This window comes from Capricornis sumatraensis, chromosome 19, assembly GCF_032405125.1.
Source record: "Capricornis sumatraensis isolate serow.1 chromosome 19, serow.2, whole genome shotgun sequence".
In the NCBI taxonomy this organism is placed as follows: domain Eukaryota; kingdom Metazoa; phylum Chordata; class Mammalia; order Artiodactyla; family Bovidae; genus Capricornis; species Capricornis sumatraensis.
The window spans coordinates 19,720,134-19,747,981 of NC_091087.1; the positions used below are offsets into that span (position 1 = coordinate 19,720,134).

At 58.6% G+C, this 27,848-nt stretch overlaps 1 protein-coding gene across 1 annotated transcript; it reads left to right on the forward strand.

Annotated features, from left to right (window-relative positions):
• Positions 1–1,044: 1,044 nt before the first annotated feature.
• On the forward strand, positions 1,045–27,642 carry RGMA (repulsive guidance molecule BMP co-receptor a). The gene is made up of 3 exons (XM_068991503.1): positions 1,045–1,126; positions 18,046–18,560; positions 26,920–27,642. The coding sequence occupies exons 1-3, from the start codon at positions 1,045–1,047 to the stop codon at positions 27,640–27,642; spliced, it is 1,320 nt and encodes a 439-aa protein (XP_068847604.1).
• The last annotated feature ends 206 nt before the right edge of the window (positions 27,643–27,848 follow it).

Consider the following 27,848-nt stretch of genomic DNA (forward strand, 5'->3'; position numbering starts at 1 on the left):
TGCTCCGGCCTGTTTGTGTTCCATCCAAAAGGCCTTTCTCAGGGGACCTTGCCAGTCTCTTTTAAATAGCCCAACAGCCGCAAGACAGCTGCGAGGCCTCGGGAATCTTAAGGAGGAGACGTTTTACTCCTGGAAAAATAAGTGACCAAGTTAAAGGAAGTCACCACCCTGATGCCCTCCCAGGAGCGGCCTTGGTGGCCTTGCCCTGGCAGTGCCCGGTGTCCCGGCCCTGTGCACGGGGGACCGCAGCGTCCACGTGTCGGGGTGGGGGTGGGGGGCAGGGGTCGCTACCCTGACGCCTCTGTTGGGCTCGCGGGCCCCCAGCTCGGGAGCCACGGGATGGGGGTGGGGAGATCCAGAGGGCCACCCACCCGCCCCACCCCGGACACATCAGAGGTGGATCTTTCAGCCTCCTGCACCCGGGCCACATCTGAGTGAGAGAAGAGCCCGGGTGTCAGTGGCGACTTTGGGACTGGAGTCTAGTTGTAAAGGGGTCCTAGGTTTTTTTTTTTTTTTTCAAGCTCAGTTTCTACTTAGGTTGGCCACTTTTAGGGAAGATGGGGAGGGCGGGGGTGCCGCGCGGCCATCCTTGCGCACTGCGGGGCTTGGCCGTCTCGGGGGGTTGGGACCTTTCCCGGGTGTACAGCCGCGGGGTTCGGGGCGCCGCGGAGCGCCCACAGTCCCCGGCTTCCCCGAGTCCCGGCGGCCCGCGCCGCGGCGCGGTCCCCGCCCAGCTCCTCTCCGCCCGCCCCCCGCGGGCCGCGCTGAAACCCGAGCTCGAGGGGGCGGGCCGCGCGGCGGCGGGGGCAGCGGGGCCGCGCCGACATTGGCGGGGAGCCGGGCGATGGCTGGCGAGGGAGGGGCGCGCGGGGCGGGGGGGCGCGCCGGGCGCCCGCGGCCGAGGTGGACCGAGCCTCCCGGCTCGCAGCTCCCGCCGGCGGAGCGAGGCCGCCCTTTCTCGGCAGCGTGATTTATCTGCTTCTTCTTTTTCTCCTGAACTCTTCTTCCAGGGAGAGGCTAGTGGTAACAGGCCGAGCTGGATGGATGGGTATGGGGAGAGGGGCAGGACGTCCAGCCCTGGGATTCTGGCCGACTCTCGCCTTCCTGCTCTGCAGCTTCCCCGCAGGTAAGGCACTGCTCCAGCCCGGGGACGGCCGGCTGGGCGCGCGGGGCCCGCTCCCCGGGTCTCCTCGCGGCGCCGGGCCACAGGTCTGCGGACGAGTCGCAGCTCAGGTTCGCCGGCGCCCTCGGGCCCCCGCCTCGCGTTTCCACGCGTCTTTGTTTCTCCCGCGTCCAGCCGAAGGGGCGATGGATGCGCGTGGAGACCTGGGGGGTGGGTGGGTGGGGAACCCACTCGGGCGGTAATGAGAAAGAGCCAGGCGGGGAGATCGCAGGCGCCGGGGACGTCTCCCAACTTCCCAGAAAAGGGGTACCCGGGACGTGCCCCTTAGAGGCCCCGGAGAAGGGGGAGAGAGAGAGGCACGGACTCGGATCCGGGGGGCACTTTCTCTAGCTTCTCGTCCCGCAGTTTGCAGACCTGTCCCGTGCCCAGGGGTGGAGCCGGGGGCGCCCCTGAGGTCCCGGCCGAGCCCCGGACCGCCCCCTCCCGCGGGACCCCGTCCCGCCCCCATGGGCTTGCCCACGCGGGGAAGCCCACGGACTGGGCACCGCCGGCCCCTTGTTCCTGTGTGATAACATCCCGCGTCGCCCCCTGTTTGTTTTTATTGTGTCAGAAAGGGAGAGAATTTCAGAATTAAAGCTGAAAAAGCCCATCTGTTTCCAATGAATCCCCCATAGTTTTTCACAATGTTTTTGGCAGATCGCTGCTTTCAAATTCCTCCGAGCCGGGACCTCTTGTTTTTGTTGGGGGAAGGGAGACCAACTCCACAGAGAAGCATTTGTTCCTTCCCAAACGCTCCAGTTTCTTTACTTTTTTTTTTTTTTCCTTTCGCGGGGAGGGGGAAGGCACGAAACTTAAATCCCGGGTCTGTTTTCTTTATAATGTTTCATTAAAGTTTATTCCATTTTTGCCATATGCTACTCACAGCCTGGAAACGCCAGTTAAACCCTTTATATTCATTTTCCCCTTCCTAAAAAAAATACAAATAAACCCAGCATCACGGACCAAATGGTCCCCTATGCAAGGCGGGATTTCCCGGCCACTTCCATTGTGCTGCGGGGTTCCGAGGTGTCTTTTTGCAAAGAGCTTGCTTCATTCAGCAGCCGGAACGAATCCGCAGCCCCCGCGCACTCTCGAGCTTTGCAAGAAAGGACTTGAGTTAGACCGGGGATTGGGTTGTTTTGTTTTGCTCCTCAGCCAACTGGGTTTCAGGAACTGGCAGAACTGGGCAGTCCGGACCCGGCCTGGCTGTAAGTTGGGGCTCCCGGTGGGAGGACCGTGCCGCAGCGGTAAGGGAGAAAGGATCCGTTTACCTTCCCGCCCCAGCCGTGCTGCGGGGCGGGGGACACCCCTCCCCGGAACCCACCCGGCCGCGCGCGCCCCAAGGGCGTCCCGGGTGAGCCGCAACCTGCTCGTAGCCCAGGATTCCATTGGGGAGGCCCTGGCCAAAGACAGGATGGAGGGTGTCAATGCCTCAAAGAGCCCTTGGACCCATCCGGTGCACCCTCGTCCTGGAATATTACAATCTCCATACCGGGTCAAGCAGCAGGGAGTCCTCCTCCTCTTCCTTTTTTTTTTTTAAAGGCAGTTTCCACCCTTCCACACACCCCCTCCCCCCGCCCCCTGCTTCCCCCCATAGAAGGTTCTGGCTGATTTGGTTTCTTCCCAATAATTAAGAAAATAAAATTTGAAGCGACCCTCCTCTTTCAAAAAGAAAAGGAAAGAAATCCCTCCTTTTGGAGGAGCAGGAGTTTGCAGTGTGTGTGCATCTCAACTTGGTCCAGATAAAGCTCCAGCCCATTGGAGGGTTTATCAGATGGGTTGGTAAATGGCTTTTGTCCCTTGGCTGCCATGGGGGATGTGATCTCAGCTTGGAGCTGAAATTGAGAAGGGGGGCTTAGAGGCCCTTAAAACAACACCTTCCCGCTCTTAAAGGGGCAGCACTTGTTAGCTTCTTGGGCTGGAGGGAGAGGAAAGGAAAGGCTGGCAGGAGGTACTCAGAGGTAGGAGGGAGCTGCCAGGGTGGTGCTGGTGGTGGGGAGGGGGTTGCTGTTTCATTTCTCCATCTTAGAAAACTTTAAACATCTCCCCCATAGTCTGAGGAAAGCTGGTGGGTTATATAATTCACAGCCCAAATTCCATCACTTGTTTCCAAGAAGCCCATTTCTTTTTGGCTTCAAGGCTGGTAACTAAAACCTGGCAGATAGAGCAGATAGCTGTTGCACTGTCATGCCAACTGGCTAATGTTTCTTCTAATTTGAGGCCTTGACAGGCGCATTTAGTCAAAATTGCCCACCTTGCTGAAAACTGAGCTTCCAGTATGCCCGAATGGAATACACTGGGGGGCACTGAGAATGTGTGGGCTCCGGAATCCTGGGTCAAGAAGAGAGGCTCTTAAGAGGTGAAACGGATCGTTTCCACCACAAAGAGATGGACTATCGGTATTCCTGACCTGTCGGCAGAGGGGCTGCTTGGGGATAAAGTCAAAGAATCTGCATGTCTGGTGGGGAGTGGGGTGGGCATTTGAGAAAAAAGAAAGCGCAGGAGACAGTCAGGGGCCCTGTGTGCCGGCTTCTCCCTCCAAAGACAGGTGGAATCCACTGGAACAGCCGCATGAAAGCATAGGCTTGTTCAGCGCTAGTCGACTTGAATGGCGTCCAGGAGTAAACCCATAGGAGTGCAAATTAAATTGGACATAGTTATGTGGAGAAAGATGCCTTAACCTCTTGCAAGACTGAGAGGGCTTGTGTCTTTTGAGAGTGCTCACATGTTCTCAGCATGCATGGCACATCTCGTGCGGTCCTGACACACAGGGACGGCATCGGGGGCCCTCATCTGAGCAAAGCTGGCGTCCAGCTCCAAGGCCTGGTGGAAGGACAGGGGCCCTTCCATGTCCCTCGGCTTGTCAGGGTGTCTGCGGGCCCGATGCTGTACTTTCAGCCAATGGACAGGGTGGCCACGTCTAGCTGGGAGGGGGGTGCGTGGCGGGAGGCCAAGAAAGGCTTCTTAGGAGAGTCTTCTACTAATAACATCCACTTCAAAACACAATTAATAGATACTTTTTAAAACTTTGAAACCACCTTGACTTAATAAAACAGATTTCCAAGAGGAACTCATCAAAGTCATATGTTGTAGACATGTTGGCACGCTTCCCGTTGGCTACATATGGATGCTGTACTCCAGCTCCGGTGGGTCTCAAAGTGTGGTCCTTGGACCAGCAGCACCAGCCTCCCCCAGGAGCGTGTTGGGAACTGACTGAAGCTGATGCTCTGGGAGTGGAACATGCAGTCTGTACTGTGACAGAAGTTCCAGGGGGCTCTGATGCACCTCACCTGTGAGGATCAGTGTTCTAAAAATTATTACCCTGGTCGTTCCACGTTTCCTCCTGTCTTTCCCTTTCGTTTTAAACTGCAGTTGTTTTAGAAATTAATCCTCGTGGGGAAACTAAGGCTTGCAGAGACCCAGGCCCTGTGCGGTATCCAAGGACATCCATGCCATTCTAGAGTTGAGAACGTTTATCTGAGAGCTGCCATTCAAAAATGTGCAAGCAAGTCAACCCACTTATCACATCATTGTCCTCCCAGGAGGACTTTGTGTCCCAGAGGGAGAGAGTGAAATGAGTCCCTTTGCCAGAGCCAGGTGGCAGTAGCGCCAGCCTGCAGGCTGGTGCGTGACACGCCAAGGGACCTGCAGGGCCGAGCCCTGGCTCCCAGGGAGGGTGGGATGTGAAGTCCTGTGGATGGTTTGCCCCTTTGGCCCTGAGGATGAGCTGGGGCATAAGGGGAGGATCTCTGGTTGTCAGGTTTAGGAAGGGAAACCGCTGCAAGCTTGAAGGAATTGCTAGCAGTCAACCCAGTGCCAAAGGAGAACTGGGCAGAGACGATCAACAGGCTCAGATAACGATGCTCCGTGAGATGGGACAGTTGGGTCCAGGTCTCTGTGGCGGTGAGGGAACCGCACGGGGACCACTTTATGTGCTGGAGGTCATACGGTTCCTGCTAACATGTCCTGCTTGGGTGCAATGTGAACGGCCCTTGGAGCTGCTTGGAGGATCCAGGTTTTATGTTTGGTTGAGGGGTTGGGGCATCATACTGTTTCAATGCCTGGCTGCATTCTGCCTGCCTGAAATTGAGGGCACCGTTTCTTTAGGGTGACCAACTCATCCCAGTGGAGCTGGGAGTTTCTAATTTTAAAGTTGGTAGTCCCATGTCTTTAGAAGCCCCCTCAGTCCTGGGTACCCCAGGATGGTCGGTTTCCCTGGACTCTCCGTGTCCTGGGACCAGGGCTTGACCTGTGTCTGTTAATCCTGCTGCCACAGACAGTTCAGTCCTGGGTGTAAAGGGCCTCCCCTTCTGTCCGTTTGTCCAGCGCTAGGCCTCCTTCCTGCACCCTGTCCTGCCTGTCTCCGCTGGCACCTGCCGCAAGCAGCTGAGCCGCCCTAGGACCTGCCTCTGGGGTGATCCCCGCCCCCACCCCACTGTCCAAATTGCTCAGGAGCTCAGGGCTCTGCGTGACCCTCTCTGGAGCACCCAGAAGGGAGAGCCCCCTGACACCAGGTTCCACACTCCTCTCCAGCCTCATTCCCGTGGCCTCTGGCATGCCCCTGGGCTCCAGGTCCCTGCTGGTCTCCGTACCTGCCACCACCCACCCACCTTATGGGTGGGCAGCCCCCAGACCTTGCTCATGCCATGCCTGGTTTGGAAGGGGAACGCCCACTGGCAAAGCCCAAGGTCAGTGCCACCTGTCGGGACCCAGCGCCATCCCTCCGATGACCTGAGGACCGGCCACCTTGGTCCTTGCTTCCCAAGTCTTAGGTTTTAATCTTCTTCTAAATCACTGGATCTGTTTATAAGGGCAGGAACCCCATTTCCTGTTTCTCCATGCACTTTTCTCTGATATGCACCCCAAACACACCTGGCACAATCCCGGAAATTACAGGACTGTTGCGTTTCTTTGTGTTTTTGTTTGTTTTTTTTTTGCTCCACGGACCGAGATTGCAGGTTTGGGGAGGGGGGTTGTCCACGTATCCAAATCATTCTTTCCAAAAGATGTTTTTCTGTTTATAAAGACAGTACTCATTTTTAAACCTAAAGATAGAAAAGGATAAATGAGAAAATGAAAATAACCAAAATTCCAACCTCCCCCAGGCTGCCATCACTAGTTAACATTCATGAATAGCCTTTAAGACACGGTACCGTTATATTCTCTACAATATGATCATTTGAAGGAAAACAGTTATTTTAAAATTTATGATTTTGTATTGGAGTAGAGCCTATTAACAATGTTGTGGTAGTTTCAAGTGGATGGTGAAGGGACTCAGCCGTACATATACATGTATCCATTCTCCCCCCAAAACCCCCTCCCATCCAGGCTGCCACATAGCATTGAGCAGAGTTCCATGTGCTGTACAACAGGTCCTTGCGGAAAACAACATTTAAGGAAATATATATTTATTGGTTTATTTATTTGGCTGCATCAGCCTTACTTGTGGCCCTTGAGCTCAGCAGTTGTGGCACACAGGTTTAGTTGCCCCAAGGCATGTGGGAACTTAGTTTCCTGACCAGGGATCAAACCTGCGTCCTCTGCAGGGCAAAGCAGAGTCTTAACCACTGGACCACTGGGGAAATCCCCCCGAACAACAGTTTTTAAAGCTCTCCCTTTTGTCCAGTGGCCAGAGCATCCGAGATATTCTGCTAAATGTTTGAAATATGTCACCTCATGAGATGGTCACCCCTCCCTCCAAGCATCATCATTCTCACTGTGTCGACGAGGAGACAGAGGGTCAGAGAGGTTCCCAACATCACGCAGCTGAGTCAGCGGCAGAGCCAAGAGGAGAACTCAGACCCCTGTGCTTTTCCACACGCCAGATTTTGGATAAACACACTCATGAAACGTGTTCTGTAGCATTTCAGACTCTGAGCTGTGTAGCATACAAGGCTTTATGATGAGAGGGAAAAAATAAGAAACTCTGGAGATATGATTGGATAGCAGAATGAAGAGGGACCACACTTCCCCATGGCTCTCACGTGGTTGCCTCCTCCCAGAGACCCTCTCTGCTCCCTGTCCATCCCCAACTTAGCATTTCAAAGCAGATGCCACTTTGGCAGAGCTCTCGTGGTGCAAATTTTCCCAAGTCAGATTTATGTCTTTGGGGTTTTTGCTTATTTATTCATTTCATGCACCATTTCGCCCGGGCAGTCAGAATACCGAAACGCCTATTAAAGTGATCCCTCTGCGCCCAGGTCCCTGTAAAAAGGAGCCATTATTGCTCCCCGTGCTAAGGAATGTTCCAGGAACACAGGCTCACACATGTGTGTGCACCAGCCGGGCCGGTGCCCTCCCAGTTCTCGAGGAAGGTGGAAGAAGGGCCTGCCTGCGGAGGGGGGTGGGGGAGCAAAGACCCTTCACGTGGTTTTTGACCCGGGACAGCTGAGCAGAGGAGCACAGGGCTCCTGGAGGCAGGACCAGAATGGAAAATTGTCATCCCTGAAGCCAGCCTTACCTAGACTTGCTCAAGAGACATGGGTTCGATCCCTGGGTCAGGAAGATCCCCTGGAGGAGGGCATGGCAACCCACTCCAGTATTCTTACCTGGAGAATCCTATGGACAGGGGAGCCTGGCTGGCTACAGTGCATGGGGTCACAAAGAGTCCCACGCAACTGAGCACAGCAGCAGCTACCTAGACTCAGGAAAAGGGGAGTGCCTCAAAGCAGGAAGCCCAAACTGCTCACCCGCACGCTTCATTTATACCAAAAGTGACACTTTTGCCCCCAAACCATCCTCCCTGTGGAAGCCAGGCTTGCTCAGCGCTCTGCCCTCCTGGCAGGGTGGTCTTGGCATGGGGTCCTGCGCCCGGCCCCTGCCTGCTGTGGGCCCTTCTGACCCAGAGGAGCCCTGCTGACAGGCCCGCGGTGGCCTTGGGCCTGACGGTGAGCACATGTGCTTTTTAACGCCCTCTTGGCTGCAGATGCGGCTGTGTGTGGCTCCAGGGGGAGCTGGGGGGAAGGGGAGGGTGTCCAGTTGGGAAAGCTGAGGTGTGCCCTTTTCCTTGGCACTCGGCGTGGTTTCCTGCAGCGACTTGGCGTGTGTGGAAGCTGGGACAGAGAAGCCTGGCTGGGTGTGACGAAGGGGCAGTGCCGCTTGCCCAGCTCGGCGAGTGGCATTCAGCCACCTCTGCCCACACTTAGCAGTGAGTTAACCCCCAGCTCCCCTATGGCTCAGCCAGTAAAGAGTTCACCTGCAATGTAGGAGACACAGGAGCTTGGAAGACCCCCTGGAGGAGGAAGTGGCAACTCACTCCAGTATTCTTGCCAGAAAACTCCAGGGGCAGAAGAGCCTGGCGGGCTGCAGTCCCGGAGGTCGCAGGGTCAGACACGACTGAAGCGACTTAGCACAAGAGCACACATCCCCTCCTGCCTTCCCTCAGCCAGTACAGATGCTCTGAGAGGCTTCCCCTTGCCTTCGTCTTTCTCAGGTCAGCCGGTCCCCAGAGGAAGTCCCCAGTGCTCTCAGGGGGGCCAAGAGGCAGGCTGGAGTCACGGGCAAGGGCGGTTCCTTGGACCGTTCTCAGGCTGAGCTGGGAGGAATACCTTTGAGGAAAGGGGATCACTCTGGCTGCTTGTGGGTTAAGGAAGGCAGGGTCCTCTGCACCTGGTGAAAAAGCCAGTCCCTTACCTGGGTGTGTGCCTCTTCCGTGTCTGACGCCAGACACCTGCGTGTTTACACCAGGACGATGGAGCAACAAACCTGGCAACCCCAGGCACCTCTCAAGCTAGGAGACTGCGGAACAGTGCCCAGCCAGAGCTTGCCAAACTCTGGCACTGAGTCCGTCCCCTGTCCCCGCCCAGCCTCGGTGCCGGAGAACAGGAGGGGGTGGGGAGTGGCCCCCTGCGCCTGCCTGGTGCCACGGGGAGGTGCTCCCTGCTGCGCCCACAGAATGGGAACAGGTTTCCCACCGCCTTGGGGATCCGCATCCCAACTCGTTGCTGAGAGACGAGCCTCAGCATCACTGCTGCCCCAGGTGGGGGTTGCGGGGGGGCGCTCAACCCCTTCCACTGAGTTCTCCTTGAAGCTGTCCTCCCTCTGCTCTGCCTGCTCCTACCCTAATTAAAGCCACCCTCTGTTATGTTACGCCACTCCCTAAAATAGCCTTCTCATCATGCCACGAGCATACTGAAAATTACTCAGTGGGCTTCCCGCCTTCAGCGGGATCTGACCTGAAATCCTTGTGCTGGCTTATCAGGGTGTTGCCGCAGGGAGGCTATTACAGTGGGTTGTGTCTAGATGGGCAGGGGAGGACGCCAAGGCCACGAGGGACCACGGAGGCAGACACAGCGTTGCAGGAGGGGACTTCCACTCCTGGGACTGAGGGGACAAGGGGAAGAGGACCTTGGGGGCCCGGGGCTGTGAGGAGGGCTGCTGCTGCACGGCTGAGCTGGGTACTGGAACAGCAGCGGCTGGAGGGGACGAAGGGGCAAGGCTGGGTTGTGATGACCGGGTCAACCTGGCTGGGCCTTGTGTAGCGCCGCCTTGTGGAGGAGTCAGGCAACAGGGAGCTGGGTGAATGGGGACACAGGGTTTGCACCAGAGCAGAGCAAAGCAGTTCGAAGCTGAACCACATTCGCCTCATCCCCGGCTTTCACTCCGTGTCTGGCTCCAAACTCCCAGCACACTCTCACCATCCGGTATTTCGCCTTCCGGCCCATGCCAGCTGTTTCGGAGCCCCTCGGATTTCTGTACCTCTGCCCCACATAACCTGGCGAATCCCACTGCCCTTCCAGACCCCGTGAAACGGCTGCTTCTCGGTACTATCTGTCCCCTCCATCCCTCAATCTCTGTACACGTGAACCTTATCCCCAGCACCCTGGTGGTTTTTGTAGCCGACTTCACCTGAGCTTGTTCCAGGAATGGCAGGAAGCACCTTGCCTGCACGCAGTGGACTGAGTCCAGAACCTTCAGCTAGTATAGGAACCCAGGCAGTTCCCCTGCAGACCACAGATCTGGGCAGACCCAACGTGATGGGGGGCTCGCCTTCTAAGACGCCTTACTCCTTTAAGAAGAGGCAGGTTTTTTTCTCTTTCCGGGCTCAACCCACCCCTCCTACACCACCAATGAAACCTGATCTAACCCCTTTGCAGGAGGGTAATTTATTGGTCTGTTGGGCTTTTCTCGGTGGCAAATTGCATTGTCTCTATTCCTGGGTTCAGGCGCAGGAGCGGCTCTGCATTCCTAAGACTCCTTTCTCAGGGCTGGGCCTTCGCACCCCTCGGCACTTGGAGAAGTGAGTTTTATTGGGCTTCTTTGTTATGCAAACAAGCCGGTAATAATCAGGCTATTATTCTGAAAGATCGGGCTTGATTAACAGTTCAAAGGAGGTCTCCGAAAGCAGCTAATGCCGTGGTGGTGCATAAATATCTCCATCCTGCCTGGGTCTGTACAGCTGCTGCTCCCAGATCCCGGCACCCCGTCCCCCGCCCCCTGCCTTTCTGTTCCAAGAGGCTCTGGGTTGCTATTTAAAGGAAAAGAATTAAGTCAGGCAAGCCGTGTTGCTGTGATTTCTCGCTGCTGTGTCTCAGACCTCGAGGAAGGTAGTCTGGAGCCCGTGCGTGCATGCTCAGTTGCTTCAGTCGAGTTCGACTTTGTGACCCCATGGACTGTAGCCCTCCAGGCTCCTCTGTCCATGGGATTCTCCACGCAGGAATACTGGAGTGGGTTGCCATGCCCTCCTCCAGGGAATCTTCCCGACCCAGGGATTAAACCTGCGGCTCCTGCATTGCAGGCAGATTTTTTTTTTAACCACCAGGCTAGATCCCACCTCCCCACAAAGTGAAAGGTTACAGAGGCGGGGTGCCAGGGGAGGGGCACAGGTGCTTTGAGTGATGAGTGCGGGAGTCGGAGGATTCTCGGGGGATCTGTGGGCACGAGGTGGCACCCCAGCTCGGCCGTGGATGGTTGACACGGTTCTGTGAGGCCCAAAGAAGGCGGCCCAGGAAAGCCGAGGGGCCATCTCCAGTATCAGCAGGGTTACTGTTGAGCCTTTTCCCTGTGAGCCCCCACCCATCTCCCTCAAGCTGGCAGACCTGGGGTCCACAGCTGGAGCTGCCAAGAGCAGGAGGGGCTGGCCCAGCCCAGCAGTGGAGTGCCGCCGGGCAGGGGGCTTTCCTGCCGCGGGGGCTGGCTGGTGGTGCAAACTGTTGACCTGTGGGCACTCTCAGGCCCTGGGTTTTAAAATTCCATGCTATACGTTTTGAAGCTGACCTGGAGTTTGCCCACCAAGCAATCCGTAATTACAGTGATCTCAATGAAGCCAGTTGCACAGAGAAACAGAAGCCCTGGGCCTCACTGCACAAATTGGGAGCGAATGGATCCCCAGGGCCCCCAAGTCCTAATGTGGCGAGGGGACCCTCCTCCAGGGCTGAGCGTGGGCTCTTGTCTGATACTTACAGATGAATTGTCCAAGGAGACACACGTGTTGATAAAGCAAGAGACTTTATTGGGAAAGGTGGAGAGCAGGAGGGTGAGGGAACCCAGAACTGCTCTGCCATGTGGCTGGCGGTCCCAGGTTTTCCCGGGATGGGGTTAGGTTCCTGGCTGTCTCTGGCCCCTCATTCTGACTCAGAGTCCTTCCTGGTGGTACATACATCCAGAAGGATGGATTCCAACAAGGATTCTGGGAGGCTGGTAGGACATACGGACTGGTGTCTCCTGTCTCCTTTTGACCTTTCCCGAATTCTTCCAGTTGGTGGTAGCTTCTTAGCTCCTTGTTCCTTACCAGGACCTCCTGTTGTTAAGATAACTCATGCAGGTGGCTACTGTCTTCCCTGGCCAGGGCGGGCAGTTTCGTTCAGTCAGTTGGTTCCCATAACAGCCCCAGCCTGCGCCCCACCTTTTGAGCCAAGTGTCCAGCATCTTGGGGCACCGGAGGGAATTCAGGGGTTTCCTAGTGGTGACCTGGGCTGGCCAGTGTCTTTGCCGCCTCTGGATTCTCCTCTATTTGTTTCTTAGTAGCTAATCCCCGAAGTCCTAAGTCCCAAGAGGCTTGAGTCAAAAACAAAACAGGTGTCCTAGGCTTCCAAGAAGTGTAAAGTCTGTGCACGGTCTTAGCCTTTTCCTGGGTGCTGAGATGGAGCTCCAGGTACCCAGGGTCAGCACGGGCTCCCTGAGAGCTGCCCCCGCCCTAGGACAGACAGGGCAGCATCTGAGTTGGAAACAGGAGCTCAGGAGAACTGAGGCCCTGGCTCTGCACTCTTCCGCTGCCGCCTGGCCGGCTAGCCAGATCTGCAGGAGCCAGTCCTGAGCAGAGAAGGCCTCGGTCAGAAAAGCTCGCCTCCTCCTCCCACTCACAGTAAGGTGTTTCAGACTCTCAGACTTGCCTTCCTTCCTTCGTTGAACACTCACATCAGAAAACGCTAAGGTTTACTGCATGGAATTAGGTGATTTGGGCTTTTTTTTTTTTAAGATACGGCACATAAAAATCAGCTGCTTTGGGCTCTCTCTGGCAGGTGACGCCCCAGTGCAGAGCTTTTCCTTTTGATGCTGGGCCAGATTACATCAAGTCTCTGACCTGGGAGGTGGTGGTGGGGGGAGCTTCCACCTGTGATTTACAGAAGTGGACACAGGGCGGCAGGATGGCCCCACAGGAGTCAGGGCCCCCTCGGCTCCCCATCCGTGGGGACTGTCCAGCTCTGGCATCCCCGGGAACCCCCGCCCCCGGCCCCAGGAAACGATGGCAGCCAGGCTGGGAAGAACTGCATGACCTGGAGAGAGGGCAGAAGGGAACGGGTTCCCCCACCTCTGGCCCCGGCTCTCGTTACTCTCAGTGGCCTGTTGCAAGCCTCTCCCCCACCCTGATCGGTAGCATGTCCGTTACCGTGAGAGCTCCTGGGCTTCCTCTTAGATGCCCAGGAAGCTGTGCAAGGCCCGAGGAGACCCAGGACATCGGGGGTGTGAGGCCACAGGCATCACGGTCCTGGCTCGATCCAGGTGAGGCTGGGCCTTTGGGCATGATGGACTCAGGAAGAGCTGCCCAGACTCTGATCTGAGTCAGGGTGGAAGAGCAGGTTCCAGGGCCAGCCAGGGCCCTGAACTGAGCAGGAGGCAGCAGAGTGGAGGCTGTGGGCGGCCCCTGGGCTCCCGGGGACGAAGTGGGGGAGGTGCTGGCTTCCTTCCAGCCCTGCCACGTGACCTTTAGCTTCTGACCCCACAGGGGTTGTATGTGTCCCTCTTGGAGACTGTTGGCAGGGACTCTGATCTAGGGAGTGCCCGCTGGTCCCAGGCACCGCCCATCCACCTCCTCAGTCTCCAGCAGGCTCTGAGGCTGGTGCTGCCCCCACTTCACAGATGCGGAAACTGAGGCCAAGCCACTCCCCACAAGTGCTAGGAAGGGACAGAGCGGGACCTCGGGCCAGTCCCCCGCCCAGCACCGCGGGCGACCAGCGTCTCCTTCAGACTTCTCCACTTTTGGCCCAGTCCCAGGTGACAGCATCGCAAACGTTCTCCAGACGGTTGAGAGCTTGGAGCTCAGCCCCACCACCACCACCCTGCCCAGATGGAGGTGGAGAGCGGGGCCCTGGCCCCTGGGCACAGGGAGAGCGGGAGAGCACCCTCTGCGGGGCTGCCATCCCCCCCGTCGCTCCCCGTGGCAGGGGGGCCGGGGGCACAAGATAAGGCGCCTGGATGAGCAGGGATGAGCAGATGAGAGCTGCCCGCCGCGGCCACTCTGTGTTAGCAACTGGGCTCCCTGCTGGGCTTGCTCCTCACTGCCCCCCAGCCCAGACCACGTGCCCAGCGCGCATCCCAGACCTGTGCGTGTGGCGGTGGAAGGGGTGAGGAGTAATGGCCCCTCTGAGGCTGTGACTGTTGACAAGAGAAGAACCCACTCAGGCCCCAGAGGGCCTGGCGGAAATGGCAGATTTCAGGCCTACCGGGCCGGTGGGGTCAGAGCCCACCTGTTGGGCACAGGGACATCTGAGGAGCGCCCTCTGAGCAGATCCCCGAGCATCTGAGGGACTCCCTTTGGGGGGGCGCCTTAAGGGGGATTTCAGTCATGGGTTTCAGACACACCACAGAGCTCTGAGACACGGCTCTGAGCCTGGTTTTCAAAGCTGTGGAGATAGCAGGACAGGCCCCCACTACTGCACGTTTGTGGGGGATGGAGCCACACATGACAGGATGAGGAGTGCCCCCCAACATGTCCCACACCATCTGAGTGAAGCCTGGCCCTGACCTAGGCACTCCTGACCCCACCATCTGAGTGCAGGCTGGCCCTGACCTAGGCACCCTCCTGACCCCAGCCTTCAAGTCCCTGCCTGCCGGTGGCTGCACCCTGAGAAACAGACCCCGGGAACCAGAGTGTGGATGCAATGCCACAGAGAGTGTGTGGGCCTCCTGGTGGGTGGGGGCCTCTCAGCACCGCAGGCGCAGTCACCCTGAAGCCCACCAGGGGGGAGTGTGCCCGAGAACCACCCAGCGGCCGTTGTGGGGAATCAGGAAGCACCAAGGTTGTCTGAAGCCTTGGAGCTGCTGAGGACCCTTCAGGCCCTTCAGGTCTGCGACTGTGCGCGCTCAGTCGGGTCCGACTCTGTGCGACCCCGTGGACTGTATCCCTCCAGGCTCCTCTGTCCATGGAACTCTCCAGGCAAGAGCACTGGAGTGGGTTGCCATGCCCTCCTCCGGGGGAATCTTCCCAACCCAGGGATCAAACCCACGTCTCTTGCGTCTGCTGCATTGGGAGGAGGGTTCTTTACCTGAAGGGCCGAATTCAATTCCTGCTTCTTCCTCACAGTGGAACCTCAGGCAAGAAAGCCAGCCTCCCTGAGCCTGTCTCTCTCCTCTAGGAGATGGGGTGCTGTAGTGCCTGCCCACGGGGCTGCCCGGGGCCCTGAATGACGTGGGATCTGTGGGGCCCAGGCCACTGAGCCTGGGGCACAGTCAGTTGACTGGGACTTGCGTCTCTGCCGCCCCAGCTAGGCTCTGGAGGAGAGCTGAGGCCAACGCAGGCCTGCGTGTGCTGCAGCGGTCTAGCTATAAAGGGACAGGCACTGTCTTTCGTGTCTTTTGGGCATGGTAAGGGCCAGAGGGGGTCCCGGGACTGGTGGGCAGCAGACGGAGCCACAGCAGCCACCACGCAGCACGAGGCTCAGTCCTTCCGGAATGGTTTCCTCCGAGATGCCTATTCCGGAATTCTGAGAAGGCAGCAGGGCAGGGCAGCTCACCTGCTTCAGAATCACTGAGACTACCGGAGTGGACATCGCGCAGACCAGAGGTGGAGGACTGGGGGTTGCATCGGCCAGTTCCTCTGACCTGTGTTCCTCCACGTGGCTTGTTCTGCACGATGCCCTCCACACCCAGCCCTCCGCCTCGAGGGTCTCCTTTACCGTCTCCCACGCAGGCCATGGTAGCGTCTGCAGCCCACAGGGAGGTTGGGCCCTTGGGCCTCTTCCGCAGGTGGGAGAATCATGAAGATGGCAGGCCCAGAGAATCTTCTCCCCACCTTGTTTTTTAATTGATACCGTGCTGGGTCTTCCTCGTTTGCACGGGCTTTCTGTAGTCGTGGAGAGCGGGGGCTGCTCTCTTGTTGGCGGTACACCGGCTTCTCACTGCACTGGCTGCTCTTGTTGCAGAACACAGGGCTAGAGCGTGCAGGTTCAGCAGATGAGGCCCACGGTCTTAGCTGCATGTGGAATCTTCCTGGACCAGGGATCAAACCCGTGTCCCTGCGCTGGGAGGAGGATTCTTATCCACTGCACCACCAGGGACGTCCCTTCTAGACGCCTTTTAAAGGAGCCCTGGGCCAGGAACGTGCCTTTTCGGGAGGGCGGCCACACAGGGGGTCTCCCTGGCTGGGCAGCTGTTCACGGCCCTCACCACCTATCGTTTACCAGGTCCGCTGCTTTTGGTTGGCACGCTTCTTCAACTTAAAATGGGAAATCTGTAGCTCTCCTGTCAAATCTATTTTATTTTCCCCAATACATATTTAAGTAAGTAAATACGTAACTTCTCAAAGTTAAAAGAAGACTGCTTACTCAGATACCACCTGAAATGGCCTTGTTTACCAGCAGTGTGACAAACACAGGTCACGTTAGAGGAAAAGCCTGGACTTCAGAACGAGCATCTTGTTTCCCAGCTGTGTGACTTAGGCAGGCCACATCTGCTCCAGGAGCATGGTGTCTGCTCCTGCAGGGGTGAGCGACCGCCTCAAGATAGGTTGTCCAGGTGTCTAGGTACGGGGCTGGGCGGCGGCCTGCACAGTGCTTTTGGAAGCCTGCCCCAGTGGACTTCTGTCCCTGTTTTTAATCCCCGCTTGATTGTATAGGTAAAAAGCCAGTTGTTCAGTCGCTCAGTCGTGTCCAGCTCTTTGCGACCCCATAGACTGCAGCACGCCAGGCTTCCCTGACCTTCACTCTCTCCTGGAGTCTGTTCAAACTCATGTCCGTCAAGTCGGTGATGCCATCCAACTATCTCATTCTCTGTCGCCCCCTTCTCTTCCTGACCTCAATCTTTCCTAGGATCAGGGTCTTTTCCAATGAGTCGGCTCTTCACATCAGGTAGCCAGTATCAGAAAGTAAATAGACTTTTCCAAGGTTAAGAGTCAGATTAGCAGCCCAGGCAGGGGTGGCTGGAGCCAGAGCCCCCCTTCTTCTCTGCTGACTGGGCTGAGACACCAAACGCTGGGCCTGCTGGCCCCTCTGCCCCTGGAAGTCAGTGTAGAAGCTTCCCTCCTGCTGCCACGTGTAGTGTCCACGAGCTCTACAGAAGAACCCAGGAGGCTGGTGGGAAAGGGCAGCATCCCTGTGTCGGGGGGTGCAAGATTCAGGGGTGTTAAAGTCACAGTTCTCAGGCATGAGGTGGGCGGTGGTAAAGCCTCCACCTGCCAATGTCGGAGACATGGGTTCAATCCATGGGTGGGGAAGATCCCCTGGAGGAGGAAACGACGACCTACTCTATAGTCTTCTTGCTGGAAAATTCCATGGACGGAGGAGCCTGGCGGGCTACTGTCCATGGAGTTGCAAAGAGTCAGGCACAGCTTAGTGACAACAATAAAATTATCACTAAGGTCTCAAAGCTTGTGAGTGACCTTGGCGGGGAAAAGCATGAACTGGGACACATCCAAGGTTATCACTCTTAGTTACTTCCCAGATTGCGGTCCAGAGCAGGATAATGGTGTGTGGAGCTACAGTACTGAGAGGGAAGCCGCCCTTAGTCTGTAGAGGAAGCCAGGGAACCGGGGCTAGTAGAATAATCACAGTGGCCAACATTCATTGAGCTTCCACTCTGTGCCCCATGCAGGGGTAAGTCGTTTAGCACTTTGAGCAACCTCATAGGGTAGATACTATTATCACCCCACATTCTAGATAGATATAATGAGGCAGGCAGCCTTCCCAAGTGGCTCAGTGGGGAAGATCTCCTGGAGAAGAGAATGGCTACCCACTCCAGTGTTCTTGCTGAGGAAATCCCATGGACAGAGGAGCCTGGTGGGCTGTATAGTCCTTGGGGTCGCAAAGAGTCAGACAGGACTGAGCGCCCACTGAGGCACAGAGAAGTTAAGTGATTCGAGCAAGGTTACACAGCGGCAGAGATCGGAACACATACTGAGTAGTGGGGCTTCATTCCCTGCCAGATTGCTGTTGGTGTGAATGTGTCAGAGGCACAAGGGTGGGCAGAAAGCTTGAGGGGCTGGGCTGGAGTAGGGAAAGTAGGGGCATGCTCCCCCAACCCTTTAAGCCTGCGGAGGGCTGGGCACCCAGGGTCGTTAAGGATGGTAGGCAGGGCCGATGTTGCACTGGACCACCTACCACCTGCGGGACCTGGGCAGAGGCCGCCGTCCTCCCTTGCATGTGCCCGCCGCCCTGGCCTGTTGCAGGGGTTCCGGAGGCCTGGGCTCACCATTTCCAACCTGAAGGCGCCCCCTCTTCCCGTCCCTGCAGCCTCCTCCTCGTGCAAGATCCTCAAGTGCAACTCTGAGTTCTGGAGCGCCACGGCGGGCAGTCACGCGCCGGCAGCGGACGACGCCCCCGAGTTCTGCGCCGCGCTGCGCACCTACGCCCTGTGCACGCGGCGCACCGCGCGCACCTGCCGGGGGGACCTGGCCTACCACTCGGCGGTCCATGGCATCGAGGACCTCATGAGCCAGCACAATTGCTCCAAAGATGGCCCCACGTCGCAGCCACACCTGCGCACGCTGCCGCCGCCCGGGGACAGCCAGGAGCGCTCGGACAGCCCGGAGATCTGCCACTACGAGAAGAGTTTCCACAACCGCGCGGCCGCCCCCAACTACACGCACTGCGGCCTCTTTGGGGACCCGCACCTCCGGACTTTCACAGACCGTTTCCAGACCTGCAAGGTGCAGGGCGCCTGGCCGCTCATCGACAATAATTACCTGAACGTGCAGGTCACCAACACACCGGTGCTGCCCGGCTCAGCGGCCACTGCCACCAGCAAGGTATGGGGGGTCTGGGGGGCGGGGGTAGGGGGCAGTGGCGCGGTGTCACAGCACCAGGCCCTAGGGTCAGGAGGGCCCAGACTTTCCCCCACCAGACCCAGACACCTCCTGCACCCAACATTTTCTTATTGTCAGTCAATGAGCTAATTATTTAGGAATTTTCTGGTAGTTCCAGCTGGTGAAGAATCTGCCTGCAATGCAGGAGACCCGAGTTTGATTCCTGGGTGATTCCCTGGAGAAGGGATAGGCTACCCACTCCAGTATTCTTGGCCTTCCCTGGTGGCTCACATAGTAAAGAATCTGCCTGCAATGCGGGAGACCTGCCCTTCGATCCCTGGGTTGGGAAGATCCCCTGGAGGAGGGCATGGCAACCCACTCCAGTATTCTTGCTTGGAAGATCACATGGACAGAGGAGCCTGGCGGGCTACAGTCCATGGGGTCACAAAGAGTCTGACACAACTGAGCAACTAAGCACAGCACAACGCAACAAACCACCCTGCAGGGCTTCCCTGGTGCCCAGTGGTCAGGAATCCACCAGCCAGTGCAGGAGACATTGGTTCCATCCCTGGGTTGGGCAGATACCCTGGAGAAGGGAATGGCTACCCACTCCAGTATTCTTGCCTGGAGAATTTCATGGACAGAGGAGCCTGGTGGGTTACAGTCCATGGGGTCGAAAAGAGTCAGAAACGATTTAGTGGCTAAACAACAAAACACCCTGGAACCACCTTTGCCGTTTGCCTAGAGTGGGATGTTTAACTGCCAGCCACCATCCACTAGGGGGTCTTTGAAATCAGCACTCTAGGGTCACAAGCTAGCACATAGGCAGAGATTTGTTGGGGGTCGGGGGTGGGCAGGCAGAGTAGAACAAGATAGCAAAACCTAGCCTGCCTTAAAGGCAATTAGTGAAGGCTTGGTAAGTGGGAGAGTAAACATTTAGGAAACTTACTTTCTGTTGTTCGTGTGTGTGCACATTGGCTATAGATGTAAGATGGATTTTTTTCCTGGGGTTAATAGTCGGGAAAGTTTAGAAACACTCCCAGAGCATTCAGTTTCAAACTTTAGGAGTATTCTTCTCTTGCCTCAAACTGTATTTTGGTAGAAGTCCAGTGTCAAATCCTGATAAAGAGGAGCCTCTATGCAGGTATGTTTCTGCCGTTGTTATCACTGCACTTTCTGCCCAATAGGGGTCAAACCCCACCCCAGACAAGTGGGCCTGACCGCCTCCTGGAGGGGACGGCCCTCCCGAGGGATTCCCATTGCGGCTGCACGTTTACAAACTAAGCAGATTTTAGATGATAGTGGTTCTGGAGCCCCCAAGCCAGATATCTGGGTGGGGATCAGATGTGTTCTTTGTTTAAAGCTCCCAGTGATTCTGGGGCATGACGGGCATTAAAGATGCTGGCTGGAGGACGGGGCTGCAGCATGCTGCCGGGGGCACCGGGAAGAGGGAACAAGTAAGGACAGGGCATCAGCCCACTGGGCACCCCAGGGGCCACCCAGGCAGCCTCCCCAGCCCACTGGGCACCCCAGGGGCCACCCAGGGCCTCCATTTGACACATCCAGAACTGAGGCTTCAAGAGGGAAAGCCGCCTCCCCACCCAAGTGCGTTTGGCTGGAAACCGTGCTGGGATTTCACCCGGGCCAGGGGACTCCAGAGCCTGGCAGGTTCTCGCTGTCAGGAGAGGCGGTTCCCACCTGGAAGCCCCCGAGGCCGCCAAGAGCCCGTCGTCTTCTGATCCAGGGAGGCTTCAGTGTCCGGGTGGCAGGACTCGAATGCTGCTCTCAGAGCCCCACCCAGAGGCAGCCCCGATGTGGCCGGAGCCCAGGCAATGGGACATTCCAGTTCCCTCCAGACTCTCCCCCCACCGTTTGCAGGGAGGGTCTCCCATGACCTCACACTCATACTTAGCCAGAGGACATGGTCTCAAGGCCAGGAGGCCTAGGGTGATCAGAGCCCAGGCGACAGGGACGCCTCTGCCTCCCCAGGGCCTGGCCCTCCAAGTCCCCGGGGTTTCCGATCTGGCAGTGGGTCTGTTTTGCCAAGAAGAGCACGTTGCAGGGCAGTGTGTGGAGTAGCGCCAGGCTGACCCACAAGGGTGTTTCTGTTCCTTCTCATCCCTCCATACCCCGGAGTAGGACACCAAGGTGACCTGGCCGCCAGGAAAATTCCTGCCACCTCCCTCTGCTCCGGTGGCCCCTGCCTGCCCACAGGGATCTCTCCGGGGACCGGCTGCTAGGTAGAAAACAAGCAGACCATGGCCCCGTGGGTGCTCTTACAGGCCTCTGGCCCCGGGCCATGAAGCCTGGTGGGCGGCCTCACCTCTTCGCCACACCCAGCCCTCTGCAGACCAAGGCAGGGCCCGGAGGCAAGGGCCCGGCTGCGCTCTCTGCGGCCCCTTCCCCTACCCGCCTTTCTCCCAGGAGCCAAGATAAATGAGTGTCAGGAGCCTGAGGCTGTGGCTTCTAAATCCAGCAGCAAACATGCCGTGGAGGGGGACCCCGCCTCCTCGCCCCCTCTTGGCAGGGAGCAGAGGGAGGCTCCCGAGGGTGTGAGAGGGCTCTGGGTCTCGGGGGACCTGACCCAGGGTGGCGAGGGGATCAGGGGTGATAACAGATCTGGGCGGGGTTGTGCTCAGAGACCAGCAAGGCGGGACTGCTGGTGCCTTAGACTGGGGCGGGGGAAGAAGTAGAGAAAGAGCTTTCAGATCACGTATCAGGGAGTCCTACAGGCCAGGGCGAGGTGCCTGGCCGTAGAACGCCTCCATGCTACCCTGGGCTCTCTGTGGACACTCGGTGGGACCCTTAGCTCAGCGTCGGTTCATGGCTTCATTCATTCACTCTTGCGTTCCATTCATTCATTCATTCATCTGGCCCACACGCTTCAGATGCTCGCTCTGTGGCCAGCTTACTGCTGGGCACCGTGGTCGGCAGAGCTGCCTAAGCAAACTCGGGAGCGCCTCCCTTCCTCTTGTGGCGTGGAGCCTCCAGACGGGCCTGGCACTCTGCCGCAGAGACCCCTAATCAAGGCGGCCCCTTTCTGCTGTGACCCAGGGCCACCTCAGTCTTCCCGGCGGGAGACGCGCTTGAGCAGCACCCTCTCTGATCTCCCCGTCTGCCAGAAGGCATTGCAGGCTCTGCTGGAGGCTCCCAGTCTATGGCCAAGCCCGTCCCGGGCCGCAGGGCGGAGACCGGGCCGTGTGTGCCCAGGCGAGAGACACCAGTGGCTGCTTTCCAGCGCTCTCGGCCTGCCTCGGCCTGTTCTCCTGTGGGCCTTCAGTCCTCAGGTGTGTTTGTTCCTCCTCCGATTCAGAAAACATCGGCCAGACGGCTCTTCTGTGCCAGCCTCTGTGCTCGGCGACGCCTCCTGCCCAGCAGCCCCTGGGTTAATGCTGGACGGCCGAGATCACCCTCCGGGATGCTCGTGACAGCGGCTGGGGCAGCGGGATGCTGAGGGTCTCGGGGTCGAGGGGTCAGGTGGCTCCACTCGGAGCCCTGGGGAAGGCCTCCTGTTCGTCCTGGCCCTGAGCTTACCCCCGAAGCAGGCGGAGTACGGGCTTTTATCCCCAAGGTAGTGGAGCCCCAGCTTCACCATCCCCAATTCCCAGGTGGCGCTAGTGGTAAGGAATCCGCCTGCCCAAGCAGGAGTCAGGAGAGGTGGGTTCCATCCCTGGGTCAGGAAGATCCCCTGGAGGAGGGCATGGCAACCCACTCCAGTGTTCTTGCCTGGAGAATTCCCATGGACAGAGGAGCCTGGAAGGCCACAGCCCGTGGGGTCGCGCGGAGTCAGACACGACTAAAGCGCCTTAGCACGCACGCACTCCCCAGCCACGGTGCCTCACCCAGGAGTGTGGTATCCTTGCTGCCCAGCCCTGCTCGGCCCGCCCCCGCCCCGTTCTCGTGGAGAGTCCGGATCTGGAGTTTTCCAGCCCAGGCTGACAGTTCAGCTTCCTATTCCCTTGGGGCCTGCCTCCCGTTCCTGCCCACCCCCTGCGCTGCATTTCTTTCCTGCCGTGCTGGGGGCACCCCATTTTGAGCCTCAGGGAGGAGAGGAACTCGGTTCTCCGTGCCCCCGCCCCATGCAGGTTCCCCGGAGCACCCGCATTCCCAGCATCTTTCACCCGCTTGGCCCGTACCGCCCGCCCCCGCAGTGTGGGTCCGTGAGGACTGGGGTCATGGACTGCCTCCTCCCGCGTGTGGACACAGCCCCCAGCCCCAGGTCTGGCCCCACAGGTCGTTTGATGACACGGGGCTCCGCCCGCCGCCCGGTGGTGGGGGTGCGCGGGCCCCCGGGGAGGGGGGCGGGCGCTGCGGGAGCGGCAGCCGCGCCCGTGGCCGCGTTGGCAGCCGGCCGCCCCGCTTTCGACAGGCCCCCTTCATGCTGTTACTTGTGGTTGAGTCCCAGGCCCCGGTGCCAAGAGGAGGCGAGCAGCCTGTCAGCCTTCCAGCAGACTGTCTCCGCGAGCGACGGTGGGGAGAGTGAAACCAGCCTTTCCTGTTCCAGGGAGGCCGATGGCAGCGGGAAGGCTGGCCTGCTCCCCGCCCGCGGCCTCCGTGTGTCTGTGTGGCCCTGCGCACCGCACCGGCCATGGACCCCTGGGCCCCGCGGCACACCCCCCCCCCCAGGGCAGGACCACCCACCGCCCGGACCACCCTGGCTGCTCCCCCCGCACCGCCCCCCGCAGGCAGGCGGCCTCTGCATGGGGTGAAAGCCTTGGCTGGAGGTGAGGCAGCCAGAGGTGGGTCCCCGTGCAGGCCTGGGTGGCGGGGGAGTGGCCGCGCCGTGGGCTTCCGCGAGGCGCAGGGCCCGGGCGGAGTGGTGGGGCTGCAGCCCCCCTGGACACCCCTCAGTGAACCAGAGGGCCGCCTCCCCAAACCAGCTATGACCTCCCGCGGGGAGATGGGGAGACGGAACCCCGGGGCCCAGGGAGCTAGGCACGCGGGCCCCCCGACGTCGCCCTCTGTGGCTCGGACAGAGCCTCCAGCCTCAGCTTCGGAGCACCAGCCCCTGCTTGCGTCCTGTGAGGACCACACGGGGCGCCCTCTTCCCACACCCCTCCTCATCTGCTGGGTCGTATCCCCAGCGCCTCCGCCCCCAGACGTCTAGGGCCCATGAAAAGGCTTGCCTTCCTTTTAGAGCCCAAAGGAGAAAACCAGCGTGAGCCAGCCTGGACTGTATTAGTTTTTACACCCATGCAGTCACAAGAGGTGGTTTTTTAGTGTTTCTTTTTTATATATGTATTTATTGGTTTGGCTGCACCGGATCTTTGTCTTTGCACGTGGGATATTCGATCTTTGTTGCCGCATGGGGGATCTTATTCCCTGACCAGGGATTGAATCTGGGCCCCCCTGCATTGGGAGCGTGGAGCGATAGCCCCTGGACCACCAGGGAAGTGCCTAATTTTTACTGTTTCTGATGGAGGCAGGGACGCAGGAAGGCCTAGGGGCCTGGAGTTCCCCCAAAGTCATGCTGTGGTCAGCCTCTCTCAGACATCCCCCCTCATCCTCACATTTCTCAGGAACAGGGTGAGAAGGGCCAGGGTCTTGTCTGTGTTTCCCCCGAGGGCCCTCATCCGCCGCTGGTTACCCCTGGGCTTTATACTACGTGCAGGGACCTGCAGAACAGTGGCAAAACGCAGCCAGGGACGCCTCCGCGGGCTCTCGCTCTTTCTGCCTTGTTGGTTTGCTCAGCCCAGAACCTTCTGTAGCCGGTAGTCTGCCCCCTCCAGTCCTTGGGGCTCTCAGCCCCTGCTCCCGAGGCCCCCAACCAGGACCAGCTAGCTCCCCCTCGGGCTCCAGGCTGTGCCCCTGGCCACCCTAGAACTGTGGGCAGATGGGCCCCGGCCTGTGCCCACCACACACCTGTGGTCCTGGCTGCCCCTCCCCGACCCTCGCTGCCCCGACACCACCACTCTGGGTTTTCTCCTTGGTGCCCGGCAGGTCTGGGCCCTTGCTCCGTCGCACGCCCTTAGGCCAGATAATTCTCTCGTGCGTTGCTGCGTTGCCCTGGGCTCTGAGAAGGGTGCAGACCACCGTCATGGCCTTCAGCCACCACACCGCCCCCAGGGCCCAGGCAGAGAATTCCGCTGAGGCCAACCTCATGCGGCGTCAGCAGCACCCTGCCCTTTGCCGAAGCCCCTTCAGCCTGCAGACATCACAAGGAGGCGGGGTGCCCAAGCTGGTGAGGCTCTTCTCCAGGCCTAGTGCGGGTGACGGGGCAACGCCTGAGAACGGGGGCCGGGGGCCCTGCAGAGGTCGGGGGGTGGGCTTTTAGCCAGGGACCCACAAGGCCTGGGCACCGTCTTGCCCCCATCACCCCTCCTCCCTGCCTGGCTTCAGGCTGCGAGTCCAGGTTCCAGCTGCCCTTGGTCTGGGGGGTGCCATGGCCGTCAAGGCACCCAGAGCCACCGGTGGTAAATCAACAGGCCCCTGGCAACAGGAACGGGCATGGGGGGCTTCCAGCTTCACTCACGTCTCCGCCCCCCTCCGTCTTCCTGGTTGCATCAGGAAGGAAAGCACAGCCACGCGTCTCACCCTTGATGGCGGGGAGACAGGTCACTCCGTGGGCTGCTGGTCTCTTGTCCTTCTCCCAGGCCGCCCACCCTATGACTGTTTTGGCTAGAAATGTCCAGCAGATGCAAACCAAGAGACCAGTCCCAACTCTGCCTCCTGCTGTCTGTGTGACCTTGGGCCAGTCGCTTTACTGTCTGAACGAAAATGTCCTCATCTGTAAATCGGGTGTATTGTCCCCTCCCCTGCAGTACCATACGGGTGCGTTAGTAATAAATGCGGCGAGTGAGCCTGTGTCTGTGTTCTTAGGAGGAGAGTTCCTGATGGAGCTTCTTGGCCTTCTGCTTCTCCCAGCAGCTCAGCGCAGCCCCTGCCCCGGCTGCAGGCTCAGCAGAAATGGGCCTCCCTGCTCCCGTGGCCGGAGCTGCCCTTTCCACCAGGAGCCCCCGTCTCTGTTCTGCTGACCAGCACCGCCCTCCCCCACCGCTTCCTCCTGCTCACCAAGGCCAGGCTGGGAGACCCCCTCGGGCCAGCCCCACCGCCATGGCCGCTGTGGCCTCTGCCTCTGTGGACTTTGCCTGGTGGTTCTTTCTGTGAACAGCAGTCTCTTCTGTTCTAGCTGCTGTCTGGTTCAGCCTGGGGCTTACCGTCCTTTGGTTGTGGACTGTATCAGTTTCCTATCGCTGCTGTAACAAGTACCACAGACTAAGTGATTCAGACAGAAATTGAGCCCCTTATACTCCTGAAGGTGAAAAGTCTGAAACGAGTCTTTAAAAAGTTCAAGATGGGGACTTCTCTGGTGTCCCAGTGGATAAGACTCTGTGCTCGTAATACAGGGGGCACAGGTTTGATCCCTGATCAGGGAACTAGATCCCACATGCCAGAACTGAGAGCTGGCTCCGCTTAAATAAATAAATAAAATAGCCTAAATTTTGGGAAAAAAAACCCTCAATGTGTTGGCCGAGCCAGTCCTTCGGGGAGTTTCCATTCATTGCTTTTTCCAGGCCTCTGCTGGTTGCCGGCGTCCTTCAACTTGTGGCCACGTCCCTCTAGTCTCTGCCTCTGTAGAAACACCGCCTTCTCTTCTGCGGTCAGATTTCCTGCCTCTGTCTTAAGAGGACACGTGTGATTACGCTTAGGGTCCATCAGGATCGTTTCTCCATCTCAGTGTCCTTAACCTACTCCCACCTGTACATCCCATTTGCCATTGTTGTGGTCCGGTCGCCAGCTCTTTGCAACCCATGGGCTGCAGCCCGCCAGGCCTCCCTGTCCCTCACCGTCTCCTGGAGCCTGCCCAAGTTCATGTCTGTTGCATCGATGATGCCGTCCAACCATTTCATCCCCTGTTGCCCCTTATCCTTCTGCCTTCAGTCTTTCCCAGCATCAGGGTCCTTTCCAGTGTGTCGGTTGTTCCCATCATGTAGCCAAAGTATTGTTTAACAGGTTCCAGGTTTTAGGGCATGATATCTTAGAGGGTATTATTCAACCTACCACAGTGGATAAAGACCTTTTATTGTTAATTAGCCCTGCTTGTCGTTTTATGATTCCCCTCTGCATATAGTAAATGAGCTGCTTTTCTACCTAGAAAAGTAGTTTCTAAAGTTCCCTTTATAAATAATAATAAAAGAAAATTAAGCAAATTGTCTTAAAGAAAAATATTAAATGCACAATAGCGCAGGTCTCACCGAACAGGGACTAAAACAGGGAAGGGACAGTGTGGAGCGTCCTGGGGCCTCTGGCCTTCCGTCTGCTCAGTGCAGAGCGTCGTGAGGAGTCCAGGGCTGGGCCTCGCGCCCCTGCAGTCACCAGCACCATCTCACCCCTCTCTGTTTCTGTACCCTCTGGCCCACAGCTCACCATCATCTTCAAGAACTTCCAGGAGTGTGTGGACCAGAAGGTGTACCAGGCTGAGATGGACGAGCTGCCGGCCGCCTTTGCGGACGGCTCCAAGAATGGCGGGGACAAGCACGGGGCCAACAGCCTGAAGATCACCGAGAAGGTGTCAGGCCAGCACGTGGAGATCCAGGCCAAGTACATCGGCACCACCATCGTGGTGCGCCAGGTGGGCCGCTACCTGACGTTCGCCGTGCGCATGCCCGAGGAGGTGGTCAACGCCGTGGAGGACCGAGACAGCCAGGGCCTCTACCTCTGCCTGCGGGGCTGCCCCCTCAACCAGCAGATCGACTTCCAGGCCTTCCGAGCCGGCACGGCCGAGGGCCCGGGTGCCCCGCAGCCACCGGCCGCCAGCCCCGCGCCCCCAGCCCCAGACACCTTCCCCTACGAGACGGCCGTGGCCAAGTGCAAAGAGAAGCTGCCCGTGGAGGACCTGTACTACCAGGCCTGCGTCTTCGACCTGCTCACCACGGGGGACGTGAACTTCACACTGGCCGCCTACTATGCCCTGGAGGACGTCAAGATGCTTCACTCCAACAAGGACAAGCTGCACCTGTACGCGAGGACTCGGGAGCCACCAGGCCGGGCGGGGGCCGCCCCTGGGCCACCCCTGGCCCCCTGGCCCCTCCTCGGCACCCTCCTGCTCCTGGCCTTGCTCCCCGCGCTCCCGGGGGCCACCTAGGACGGACCGCGGGGTGGCCCCTCACTGCACGGGGTCTGGTGGCTTCCTGCTGGCCCTGTGGTCCCCACAGGGCTCACCAGCAGGGAACAGTTACCTCCCCACCGCCTTGGGCTGCCTGCTGGCGAGGGCTGGGGGCATGGGATGTCCCCTCTCCGCACCCCGCCCCCCCCGGGGGACCCGCGACCGGGGTGGTGGCGACGGGTGCT

Coding starts and splice junctions, on each gene's coding strand:
- RGMA (XM_068991503.1), top strand. CDS start 1,045: ATGGGTATGGGGAGAGGGGCAGGACGTCCAGCCCTGGGATTCTGGCCG. Junction 1,127..18,045: donor GCTCTGCAGCTTCCCCGCAG/GTAAGGCACTGC, acceptor CCGTCCCTGCAG/CCTCCTCCTCGTGCAAGATC. Junction 18,561..26,919: donor CGGCCACTGCCACCAGCAAG/GTATGGGGGGTC, acceptor TCTGGCCCACAG/CTCACCATCATCTTCAAGAA.